Below are 13,459 nucleotides of genomic sequence, written 5' to 3'. Positions count from 1 at the left end.
AATTTTAGCTTTCCTTATCATCTTTTTATACCAATAACAAGCTGTTACCACCTTTTTCTATACCTAACAATTGATTTTGCTTTTCCACTGAACCAGAAGGGCTAAGGCTCTCCATTTTTTCTTTTGTTTTGTTCTTACCATGTAGCAATTTTTTTAAGATATTGCTCTTTCTTTTATGTTGAAATATCTCAGCTTGGATAAATTTGCTATTACTTTCCCTACCTCGAAGAAAATAGCCATGCAAACCACCAAGCTTGCGTGTTGCTGGCTGAGACTTCTCTGTTCAGTCAGACTGAATGTAATCAGGTCAGGTTCACTGGCCCCAGGCAACCATCCACTTCCAGCCCAGTGATTTCATTCATATTTATCCATCACAACACTGTCCAAAATGGTAAATTCATGGAAAGCATTATACCTTTTTTATGTTAGAAAGTAACTGCTGGTTATTTTTAGGAACTCTTCATTAATTTTGTTGTAGAGCTGCCAGAAGAGGCCAACAGTATTCACTTCCCAATCTGATGTCTTCGAGGGCATGGAGACTTTTCATGCACTGCAGATCCATGCCTAAGGAGCAGTTTATTTTGTTCACTGGTTTGCTAAGGTCACAAGCCTCCTGCCAGCACCTCTTGCTGCACATTTCTTGACATGCTGGCATGCGTCCACTGAAGACCTACAATCGTATTTATTGCTGTCTTTGGAATAAGAAACAGTGTTTTTAGAATAGAGCACTACATCCTCGCTGCTTTTATTCAATCAAATAACTCTAAATAGGTAATAAACAGACATTTTAATATTTCAGGCATACAAATTATCTTAACAGCTGTCAGTAATGCCTATTATATCAAATCCATGGTCATTGCTGTGATTGGACAACATGCAAGAATCAGAGAAATTCCTAGCAATGGCATAGAATTGATTTTAACATTCCTTTTCTTTTTCTATGCCACATAAATTAAATTTATTTGCAACACATGGAGGTTAAATCTGTATCACATTTGCCTTCTTAGCACCTTGCCCTCAAATTGCTAATTTAACAGTTTTCTGACTGCTCCGACTAGCTCTGAGCTGAGAAGATTAGTTTCCCAACCTGTGAAATAACCAAAAGATGAGAAACATGGAGCTTTGTGATGCCATTTTTAGAGGTCCTTTTCACAGTATATTTGCACTTTAAACTTTCTCCTATCAAGGAACATGCCTATATTTGTGAGGCCCAATTTTCTGTGGAAGGACTTGTCATTTTCTGCCAGCAACTGATCTAATCATGTTAATGTGCAGGGACAGTTAACTGACTTGTTTTAAATGCATTGTGATTATTACTTATTTATTAAAAGCAAAAGCAAACAACTGCTTTTAACTCATGTTCAGATGCTGATTGTTTATGCAAGTAGTTTTAAGTACAAAGCTAATTTAAGTGGACATGCTACATTTTTACATTATGACATGAAAACCATACTCAGTGTGATAACTGTTTATATGTTATGAATGTTTATTTATTCCAGGAAATACTTTGTTCTGGCAGCTGATTTTGCTTAATAAGATTTCTTAAATTATATTCCAAATTTTATATGAAAAAGTGAGTAGTTCCCACGTTATTCCTTTTATTTTAGGTAAGTGTACAAGTCATACCTCCACCATTTTAATAGAGAAATAGCCCATGCATTTAATAGAGTAAACCACAAAGATAGTGTTCATTGTTGCTGCTGTGAGTACAGTAGTCAGTTTGAGGCAAATACTAATTCATCTGAGATTTTTATGTTAATATCATTTGAAATTATATATTCTAAAATACAATATATGTGTATATACTTTTTACTTTTTACTTTTTACATATAAATAAAACACACATGTATTTGAAATCTGAGATCCAATTTTTTTACTGTTAGATACCTACATGAGGATCTGTAGAGTCCCATGGAGAGCTTCCACACCTGATGAGGGCACGCCATAGCTTTGCTAAGCAGAACAGGTTATTTTTCTAACTGTAATTTCCCTCTTTGCCTCCAAGTGGTCAGTGCTTTTATGCTGGAGTTTAAATGATATTCTAAATCAAGTATTGAACTCAGAGGAGCTTTCCTGGCTTTTGAGTGCTCCTGCTGGGCGGGAGTCGGAGCAGCACTGTGCTGACAGAAAGTGCCAGTGCTGGGATGGGAATGGTTTTCTGATAAGCTACACATATGGAGTCTGTACTAAACTTGAGAATACTCACTCCCTAAGAGCTGATCTCACTTTGCCATACTGGGGTAAATGACCTTTGAGGACTTGCGGTTACCATGTTAAGTTAAAATATTTGTTATTTGGGGAATTTGGGAACAGAAGTCTAGTCATCCTCTTACGGAACTTGATTCATTTAGCGAAGCGTATTCCCTTTTCAGGATTTCCCCATAAAATCAAACCCTTATAAGATAATGACTGAAGATTTCCTAAAGCGTTGCATTGCTAGAGTCTTACAATGAAATGTAATGGCATGAAAGAGCTGCAAGGTACAACTTACTTTATTTCAGGAGTGCTCTGGATGTTAGGATTTTGACAGTTTCCCCCTATTCACTGCAGAACTCATGTGTTCTGTATACAAACTTAGCATAGCTTACGAATCTTGCAAATTCCTGCTCGTTACTGGGGACCTGATTCATCTGCCATAAAAACCAGAAGAAAGATTTCTGATTTTGGTGGATATTGCATCAATCTTTCTGCCTCTGGAGACAACTGTTTAAACCAAGGACTTAATGTGAATTAATAGCAAATGCCTAAGTGTTATTTTTTTCCTGCCAGCCAGTAGTCACAGGTTGCTTTCTTCAAGCCAGACCAGCAAGAGCGTGGTGTGAGCAGGGAGGTGGGTTGCAAATTGAGCAGTAAAAGGTATGCATGCATAAAAATGATCAGTGCCTATATCTCCCCATATCCTTGTATCTTTGTTCCTGGATGTTCAGAGCTCAGAAGTCAGGATCTTTTGTCTTCATTAAAATGACATTTTTTATAAGTATTTCTTTAAAGATGTATTCACAGCTTGTAGTTTGCACCTGCAGACAAATAATGTTATCTTGGTAACAGAGTTCCCAGCAATCACAGGTGGATTGATTTGTCATCATGCAAAGCTTTAATCTACCATGTAAAAAATATTCCCCATATGAATGAGGAAATAGAAATTGATTTTGAATAGCTATTCTTTCCACACACAGGCTCTTTTGTTATACGTTTTGTTAATTCTGGTGTGATTTTTATGCACTACATCTTTTTTCTAAACTTTTTTTCTGATTTACTGACTGACTTTGTTTAATGCTACTAAATGATTTACTGAAGCTTTACAAGTGATATTTCAGTTGCCAGAGAGACTTCAAGCTGAATACTGTCCCCAAATATGATACAATATTTTGTTAGCATTAATATGGATATTGATACAAAATCAGTGCAAATAGACTCCACAACTAATCCCGAACTTCCTCGCTCAAGCTTACTGACAGCAACCTAAGTTGTTTATTTGATTTCAGTGCTGAATATGCAATATTTATGTGGGGTTACACTTCACTTTATATCCTTATTTTGGAAATCATTATGCCAGTGCACACTAAAACTATTCTTATAGTTAAATCTCTTTCAGCTTTTTTGTCAGATTCCACTTTGACTGGCCCATGTTTTGGGACTGACTTTGATTTGTGTAACAGTTTCTCTTGCAAAACATTGCACCCACTTTTTGATTGTGCCAAACATCTTGAAGCTAGTCACAGCTGAAGGTTCATAACCTGTCACAGGCGATGCAATCCGCCATCTAAAAGGGGAGAGTGCATGTCACATGCATAGGACTGTTCGGCTGAAGGTCACAGTTGCACATATACAGATGGCTCTGGAAAAAGTGCCTGGCTCCAGTGCACTATTGGGCTGTAATTAGTGTAACTAACAACTAATATGAAGGAGCAGAACAGAGGTCACCACGAGACTTCAAAGGTCTTAACAGGTTAAGGTTGGAGGGCAGTCTATCCCCTGGCTTAATCTGTTGCCATATCTTCTGAGATTTGTTGAAATCTTCACTGACCTCTAACCTTGACGTGTTGCCCTCTCATAATTTACTGGTCACATGCCACTTTCTTTATTTCTGTCCATTTGGACACGCATAGGTCTTTGGGAATGGTGTCTCCCCTTTCTGTTCAGATACAAATGTGCACAGGTAAAGACCTTTTTGATGTAGGATGGGGATTGTGAGTTAAGTCTTTAATGTTCTTGCTCTGCTGACTTCAGGCTTATTGGAAATGATTGTTTTGCTGCACTTGTGATTGGTAGATGACGTTTGACATGTAGAGCAGAATCAGGCTTAAAATCTAGCTATTGAAATAAATTGGGTAACATGCAGAGGTTTTTCAGAAGATGCTAAATGCCACACTTTCATGAACTGATTTCTTTACCAGCCAAGAATAATTCTGTTTGTATTCTCAGTAAACGTGATTGCTTGAGTTTGTGACTCAATGAGAGCTTGTCTTGTGGGACAAATAAGTAGATAATCCATCACAGCATTTTAGTATGGAGGTGAAATAGCCGTCAAGGAGACCACTACTATACTGCTCTGCAGCTCATCACCATGGCTGAGCACGACGGTGGGTAGGAGAGTGCTCCAGATCTATCGGTGAAGCAGCACGCAGCAGACAACTTGCCTGGACCGAACTGAGCATGGGTTTAGTCTTCTTTTTAACTGATTAAAACACTTTAAGAGCGACCAAGAGGGAGAGAACAGCCCAACATTAAAGTTCACTAGGGGAAAAAAAAAATCATTGAAGGATTTCACAAGCAACGACACTTGGATGGTATTTGGGAAATCTTTTTCTTTCAAGACTATCTTGTGATTAACTATGGGAGCAGTACATCAAAGCTGCACTGACTTCAAAGCTCTGAACCACTTACAGCTTCCAGCTATTACTAAAACCTACTGCTTCACCTTGCCAGCAGCTCGTCTCAGCTGCCTCTGCAAGTTGCACCCTTCTACTTCCTGCCTCCTGATTTTGGGGAAAGGAAAAAAAAAAAAAAAACAGCTTGTAAATTAAATATAGCTGAAGCAATGTCAAAGTTGGGGAAAAAGAAATAATAACAAATGGACCATCAAGGTGCTAAAGATTTAGTACAGAGTCAACAGTGATTTGCATATGCATATTCTCCTTTGGCCAGCTCTAATGGTGCCATCGTGTGGAGGAAGTCTCCTGACTGTGGTGTATCCCTCTGTAGAAGTCCCTGAGTGAAAAGAGCAAGCTGTACAGACCAATGTTTAGTTCCAGATGTTAGCTATCAGACAGGGGGTTCAGTACAGGAGTCCTGACAGGTGGACGAAGTCAGCACTTGTGCTGACTTCATACCAGCAGAACTACTTCAGCAGGCCTTCACACACTGATGAGACAGATCTACAGTGTCCTCAGATTTGCACAGACATACATTCAAACACATCCATATGGTAAACTTGGAAGCAGTCTGCCAGCATTGGGCAAAAATCACCATTTATTGCTGCAAAATTATTGATTCTCCAGCATTATCGGGTAGACTGTAAAAGCAAAGTTTGCATATTTGCTATTTTTGGAGTCCCTGATAGAGTTCATTTGTAATAGTATGGGACTGTATTACATCCTCTGAACTGATACGAGAAAGCTGAAGTGTACTAAGTCATAATGTATTGCAATATTAATATTATTCAACATTTAGAATTGTTACATTGTTATTTTCTGATTGGGAGCTTTATGCCCAGGGCTTTCAAAATGGTACATTAATCTCTGAATAAAATTTTTCTTGCAAATGACACATTAATAGAAAGTGAGGAACAAGTGTGAGTCTCCGAGTGTTTTATATAACAGTTTATATGTTCAGTGCAGATCAATGACATGCTCTCTAGAGCTAAATACCATTAATCCATTTACAGCTGCTCACCACAATGAAGAGAAATTACCAGTGAGAGAGAAACAGATCCCTCTACCACCCTGCATAGCCTTGCATTTTGGAAAAGCCAGCCTCCGTATCCTCCTCTTGACACAGAGGCCCTTTGGCAGCTGTCAGCCTGACTCTGGGATGGGGCACTCTGGTCACTTCGCCCCAAGACCTGTGGAGATGGCATTGCATGGCACGGGCCTCGTGCCTACTGAGGGCTGTGGCACGGCATGGCCTGCATGGCCTTCCAGGAGCCAGGTGTGAGGGAGCTGGGGCTTGTTCTTACATCTAAAAGAGGCACACGTGTTCTGTCTGGAGAGGGGGCCGCTGTTTTTAGCACGTGAAGGTGGGGGAGGCTTCCTGACAGGCTGATGGTGCAATCAAAATGTCAGGTTATTTGAAACACATTGACACAATAGGTATGACTCCCTCTGTGAATTTGTGTATTGTTCTGCGTGATGGATCTTCTGAAAGAATGCATTTCAGTGTAACACATTGGAGAGTAAGAACAGCACAGTCATTTGAAGTTCACTGAAAGTATAGGAGGACACTGTGTTTCCTGTCCGTATGTTAAACTTGGCATATTGATTTTTTTTGCACAGCTTGCAGCATGGAAATGTGATCTACAGCTATGGCGAGGCAAGCTAACCACATGTGAATTTGTTAAGTACTGCTGGATTAGCAGGAATCATCAGACTGTGCAAGTACAGAGACTTGACTTCTGTAACTCTCTATTTATGACTTAATCAATTAAAATAACAAGTTTTGATTTTATGGGCTGTAAATGAATAGGCACAAATCATCTGCAGAGGCCGTTGTTTTACATCCTGCCTTTTTTCATGGCACAAACACCCTGTAACTTTGCCACAGTACCTGAGCTGAAACTGCAGCTGAAGCTGGGGGACAGACGTGAATATCCAACGAATGTATTTAACTACTGTCTTTCACATTACTGCATAAAATTCAGAAAGGTGTAGTGCATTTCTTAACTCGCAGTTTTTTATCTAAATCTGCTGTCACTTTTCTTTCTATATTCTTTGCCTGGTTAATCTTTTGTTCCCTTTATGTTCAAAGATTACGGAAGCTGTAGTCTGCATTTAAATGCAGTTGCGATGCTGCCATGCAGAAAGCACTCTTCTGATGTGAGGCTGGTTTGCTCTTCTTCCTACATTATTATACTTCCTTAAACATCTCAATTATACCAATCACCTTGTTTGATTTCAGAGAGTACAGTAGCTGCATCACATGGGTGAGCTATAGCTCCACTGAGCAAGCTACCTGTGGCTTCTCAGAAATGCTAATGCATTATCTACTGTGTTTGTGAAGTTTTCTGTTTGGTGCTGGATTTGGGAAACTGCTCTGCAGCTCTAGAATGAAAAGAGTGTAAAGTCCAGAACAAAGAAAGTGACCACAGGTATTTAGGGGTTTGAAATTATTGACATTCACCTTCTGAAAACTGTTTCCATCAAAAAGAAATAAACTACATGTTTATTTGAGGGCAAAGGAAAGCTGACGCTACTCCTGAAGAATCTCTTGAATGCAGTCTCTCTGAGTCATCTACAAAACCATGTGGACTAATGCCTGGCTTATCACTCAGAGTTTACTGGGAACTAATCTGTTCAAAATGTTTGGAATAAGCTAAAACCTGGCTTGCTCGTCTAATAAAAAAGGTCAAAACAGAGAAGAAAGTGGCACTGGTTTGTGTTAGGTGACACTGTGCCCTGCTTGTCTAATTTGATTACACAGCCACTGAAGCCCCAGGCAAAGCTGATTTTAGCTATAATCAGCTTCTTAACCTTTTGAGAACTAACGTAAACACTACCTACCAGTGGTTAATTATGTTGCTCAGTTACACACAACAAAGTGCAAAGGTAAAAGTGTAGAACTACAGTAACACATGTTGTGACAAGATTACTCGAGGGGATTAAAGTTGTCTGTGTTTTATCTGTGCTTATTGATTTCTTTCTCAAAAATTAAAAGCAGATTATGAGCAGGGAGCATCACTATATCAGTTTTATGCAGCATCGCCCTGCTATGCCGCCATTTCTCCTTCAATTCCTCTTACGTATGAAAGCAGAGATCTCGTGTGTGTTGGACTGGTATGGGCGTGGAGTTGTTAATTTTTAATGATTTTAGATTAACTTTGTTCTAATTCTTTATCTGTAATAGATCATACACATTCCCTTCCTCTATCACGAACATCTTGCAGAAAGTTTTGGAAGTTCTCTTGGCAGATAGACCATGTCCATGTGAGACATCTGTCTCTACATAGAATAAATGAGGTACATACACATACTATCCAATAACATAAGAGCTGAGGTTCAAAATCTGACTCGCTGCAGAGCCTGTGTATCCTGGTTTCCCATGTTGTTTGTTTCATACAGTCTCTGAATTTTGCCAGGAAGCTGTCATCTCCATAAGCTTCCAAATTTGTGGTGATTTGTAAGCCAATAAACTTCCAGTGAATTTTAAATTTTCCTGTGCTGATCCTTGGTTTTTATATAAGGAAACATTGATCTACTCATCTACTTATAAAGTTACTGCTCTTCCATACTTTTTGCATGGAGGTAGTAAACTGCGTCTTTATGAACATTCCAGTCTACAGAAGTGGAATTAATTTGCTCTCTTCATGTCCCACTGTTTTTTTGTCAGCTGTATCTCTCCCACATGCTTCCCATCAGCCTCTCTTGTGATGTGCTGTGATAGCAAATGGCTTGGGTGGGATGTAAATGCTAAGGAAACAGTCAAGCCTTCATTCAGGTATCAGCTAAGTAAGACTAAGAAAGCCATATTAACGAGAGCTAGATAAACAGTAAGACTGAACAAAACAATTTTGCACAAGAACAACAATAAATAATAACACAGCATATGCACACGCATAAATCTCACTCACACATGGTGCATTGCAGTCAGGTACAAGGTCAGAGTTGATTTCCTTTTCTTACAGGCAGTAGCTAAATGTGTGTTTGCTGTACACATACTTGTCTCTGGCAGGGTTACAGTGTGTTGAGATGAACTTGGGCAAACTGCTAGATTCTGAATGTCAAGAGAAGCAGCAGATCCACTTAGCTGACTGCTGCAGTGCCAGCATGGTGGTGAGAGGACATTCATGATCTAGACAGGAACAAGAAATAGCTCATCAGCTTTTGCATATATTAGAGACTCGTTCTTAGTCCCAGGCTCCATGGTTTTCTCTGGGAGAGGGCGTATGCATAGAAAACAGAGGCTTACTGTCATTGCTTTGAATTTCTTGCAAATGTTCTAGAGTTTCAGCCTTTAACTGTAGAGGTTATTGCATGTTCCAGTGACCTATCAGGATCTACAAGTTATCATGCATATCTGTTCAGTTTCTGTGCCCTGCATTTCCAGCAGGTGAAATATGAAAGCAGTTCTGCTGGCACAAAGGTGTGCTCATCTGCAGGATGCTGATAATGTTTTCTAAGGTTTTGTTTGGAATGCATTTTCCCTATATAGGTACAATATAAATCTTTTTACAACCTACTCTAACTATCCCAGACTCTTTGATTGTATTTATAGTGAAATGATGAAAAAAAGTTCTAGTACTTGTGTATGTCACTATAGCGCTACCTGCATTTCCTGCAGTGGGAGAAGCTTTGTCTGTAGCATAACAAGATGTCATTATTCTGAGCAATGGGATATTTTTCCTCCCTAAAAAGAAGTGGGATCAGACTCACTCTACTGGGCCAGCTGTCAGAGCTGCATGGAAAAGACAACTGAGACAGGTCTGCAAAATGCATCAGTCTCCACATTTAGGAACAGCTGTCCTTGTGCCTTCCTATTTCCTCAACTTGTGCCAGCTACAAGGAGACTTTATGCAAAGTCTCTGCCACGATACCTGCCTTGCTCCAGAATTATTATCTGGGGACTGTTTTTGTTGGGCTAATTGTGTTGGCCAATGAATGAGTGCACGGCAACGAATAGCAATAAAGCAACAGAGCTGGAGAAAATGGAGCCTTTTTCTGCCAGAAGGCAATTCTGGGGCCTCTGGCTTGGTAGACAGCTTAGCTTCTGGAGCACGTGGCAGAGACACCAGAGTTTGGCTGTGTCTTAATGACTCAGGTAACTTTTTAGATTGCTCACAAAGAACACTACAGGCTTGGTTCTGTTAGTGGGTACTCACAGAAGCACAAAGACAGTGCTGCTGCTAGCAGCACTGCAGCACCAGCACTACTTGTGCCTTGACATAGGCAGCAGCAGCTCTTCAGTCCCTCTTTGAGGGACAGCCTTTCTTCCTATCAAATGCCATGAGACATGAAAGTACTACTGCTCCTGACTGTGTGTCACACAGTGCTGGGATCACAGTCACGGCAGATTTTGATCCAGATGTAGCAGAAGTGGAACCCTGAAGAAGAGGAGTGTGGCTTGTAAAGGGTGAATTTATCAGAGGCTTCAGAGCAGATCACAGTAGCAGAAGTTAGGCAATACTTCCCTTTCACCCTGGAGAATAAATTGCTACCGTTTTCATAGCCAAACATAAGCCAGTGGCTTGCCAGACATCAACTGGGATACCACATCTGTTGATGGGCAGCATCACTGATAAAAGAGGGGAAGAAGGTGGAGAACCTCCAAAAATAGCAGCAAAAATATTGGTAGAAGCCTAGAAAATGTGACTCTCTGGAAAAGAGAGATCTGAGAAAGCTTAGTCTAAAAAAAAGATTGAAAGAAATAGCATGGTAGAAATAATCAAGTATGTGAAAGACTATTGTGAAGTAGAAAGGAACAGTCCGTTCTCAGTGTACTTGGTAAATAGTACAAAAGCAATAAAATTAAATTGCAACAGGAAGAATTTGGATTAGGATTTAAGATAAACTTTCAAATTATATGGCTGGAGGATACTGCCTCTGTTCTGGAGGTCTCCAGGTCGGATAGATAGATATGTACCAGAGATCAGCATAGGTGCAGCTGATCTTGCTCTGAACCAGGGCATGGTGCATGTGGTTTAGAGACATTTCTTTCATGCTTGTTTGTCGATTACTGCATAAATAGGCAGAAAAAAAGCACAGAGATTCTTGAGTTTATCATTTTTGAGCTGTTTTCATAATTTTGGAAACCAACTTTCCTACTTTTTTTTTTTTCAGAAGATGTACTGAAGACTCTGCAGTTCATTCAGGCAAAGCAGCTGAAGTAATGCAGTATATAAAGTGTTTTTTTTAATATATATTTGCATGAGCAATCCGTGGTGAAAGTTCTGAGTTTTGTTTTCTGAAGTGCATATTTTGGGTAATGTTATCTGTTGATTTTGGCAGGATGCAGAGAACTGACAGTTATTGATAACGGTGTCCTCCCCAGTTTAACATCTAAGAGCAAAAGTATGTCTGTTAGGAAGTGTTAACCAAGAGAATACTACCCACTGTCATTGTTTTTGATGTCCGCAGTGTCCCCACTCAGGATGTAAAACAAACATATCACATTGCTTAGGGAAAAACTACATTCTAGGAATAACTAATAAGCTTTAGCAAAGCATTTATAAACACTCCATTTACAAATTAATTTAGTGCACATATACAGTAGACAGAGCTCTGGATTGCTTTGTGAATGTGCTAGCTAGATTTTTAAAAAAGCATTCATTGCCAATGTTATATGTAAGAAATAAATAAATCCTTTGTACAGCACAGTAAAATCCATTTTATTCATGCTAATTCCAGAACATTTTCAGGCAAGTGAATTGCAGTGGATGAAATTAATAAGATGTGCTGATCAGTTTGCTTCTGATATTACAGCTTGTAAAGAATTCTTTGTTGAGAACACTAGTACCTTTAACAGCAATTGTGTGGGCTCTAGCGAGCTTCATTTCCAGTCTGCTTCCAGGAAAGAGAGGAGCACAAAAAATCCCTTGCATTTACAACTTTTTCTGAGGGCCAAGGAGTGATTTGAAATAGTAATCTGGCTGAAAAAAGAATTATGGATCCGATCAAAACAGTACCCTAGGAACATCTTTTTTTTTTCTCTTTTCCTTCTCAAAGGTCAGGTCCCAGAACTCGTGGGAGTTTGGACAGTGGGGATGCTTTAATAAATGTGTAGCGATAAAACTACCAGATTGAAGGTTTCTGAAATGCTACTGTCCAAAATCACTAGCCATGCCTAAAACAAGTAATTCTTGACAGAACATACACTCTCAGTATGTGACTTCTAGCTGCAGGAGGCAGAGCATATGCTTCAGTGCCAAAAAGTGGGACTTTTTAATTGTATTTGTGTCATAACCTCTTTTACTACAGTTTTAAGTTCTTTTCCTATTTCATTCTTCAAGGCTTGCCATAAAAACCCAACTGCAAAAAAAATTTGAAAGCCTGTAGTTTATTTAAGAACTTCTGAATCTATAACTGATTCTTTGTGTTATAGACTGATATGATACTCAGTAAATGTAGTGACATTTTAATCACCTTTTTTTTAAGATTAAATAAGAGAAGGCATTGTGGCCCTGAAGGGTTTGTCTTTAGTTGCTTTGTTAATTCAAAATATAACTCCTTCTAATGAGCCTTGTATGATTTAATGAATGAATCCTGAAACTTCTGAGCACCCAGAGTTCCCATCACTTCTCAGTACCACTGGGACAGCAGCAGTTCCGTTACTTTTGAGAGTACTTTTTGAGTTCTGCTGTTTCCCAGGGGCAGTGAAATAAAAGTAGACAGCTAGAAGCAATTCATTAATACTAAGGTAACGAATAAGGCTGATTCAGGGGGTTAACCCCCTGATTGGAAGCAGAGGAAATATCTCTGTTGTCATCATGCAGGTATGCCTTAAGCTTCTGTGATCCGCAATCTCTCTCTTATATCTGTGTATGTACTTATTGCCTATGGAAGCTGCAGAGGTAGGCCTCCTCGCCCACAGTGTGGTGACAGCAGATTTGTTTTGCAGGGACTGAGCACAGAGGGGGTTAAAATCCATTTGGCAGAGACAAATGGAAGACTTGGCGTTGGAGGATCTGGTGGGAAGGGGAATCGGTCTGCCAAAGATGTAGCTAATTTATTAGATGGAGCAATTGCTCTGGCTTGCTAGAGCCATTTCTCAAATCTGTACTTGCAGATTCCAAAGACATTGCTTTTTCTGTGCGTTATACCTCCTTGCTCTAGATTTAATTCAATTTAAAGATTGTGAATGATAGTATTGGGTACCATAGGTAGAATCTGCTGTTTGCATATCAAGATGGTGTGGTCATCTCAGGGAATCAGCAAGTTATCAAGCCAGCTCTGAGCAAGTGCTTTCCACAGTATACTTTGCAAGTATCAAATGTAAACAACTGTACTCATTTATGATTTTATAGTAAATTGATGGCGGTCTATGCTTTCTTTAGAGACACTGCAGTTAAGTGATCGATTCCTGTGTCTACAGAATCTTCTCATTACCCCAGCTAGCTGTGAGTGTCCTGAACTGTGGGGGCATGGGCCACACCATGCATGCTCACATTACAAAATCAGGATGATCTGCATTGTATAACAAACTGCTTCATTCAAACAGTAACTCACTGGCAGTTGTGTTACAAACACAGGTATAAACTGAAGAGAAGTCTTACCACAATAATTCTAAATTTGCCTATATGTGTTGATAG

At 39.5% G+C, this 13,459-nt stretch overlaps 1 protein-coding gene across 6 annotated transcripts in view; it reads left to right on the top strand.

Moving 5' to 3' along the window:
- Positions 1-13,459, top strand: part of ARB2A (ARB2 cotranscriptional regulator A) — a 256,461-nt gene that overhangs the window by 205,884 nt on the left and 37,118 nt on the right. Inside the window, exon 11 of one of the 6 annotated variants that reach the window (XM_085214490.1) lies at positions 10,992-11,056. The exons of 4 other annotated variants lie outside the window; for them this stretch is intronic. In XM_085214490.1, coding sequence (XP_085070616.1) covers positions 10,992-11,041 — 50 coding nt within the window. In that variant the 3' untranslated portion in view covers positions 11,042-11,056. Of the gene's footprint in view, positions 1-6,494; positions 8,241-10,991; positions 11,057-13,459 lie in introns of those variants that run through there. One more of the 6 variants, XM_085214491.1, reaches the window with a different exon arrangement.

Source organism: Meleagris gallopavo, chromosome Z (assembly GCF_905368555.1).
Source record: "Meleagris gallopavo chromosome Z, MGAL_WU_HG_1.1, whole genome shotgun sequence".
In the NCBI taxonomy this organism is placed as follows: Eukaryota; Metazoa; Chordata; class Aves; order Galliformes; family Phasianidae; genus Meleagris; species Meleagris gallopavo.
The sequence above is the reverse complement of the archived record's forward strand: the minus strand, read 5'-3'. Positions and strand labels throughout refer to the sequence as shown.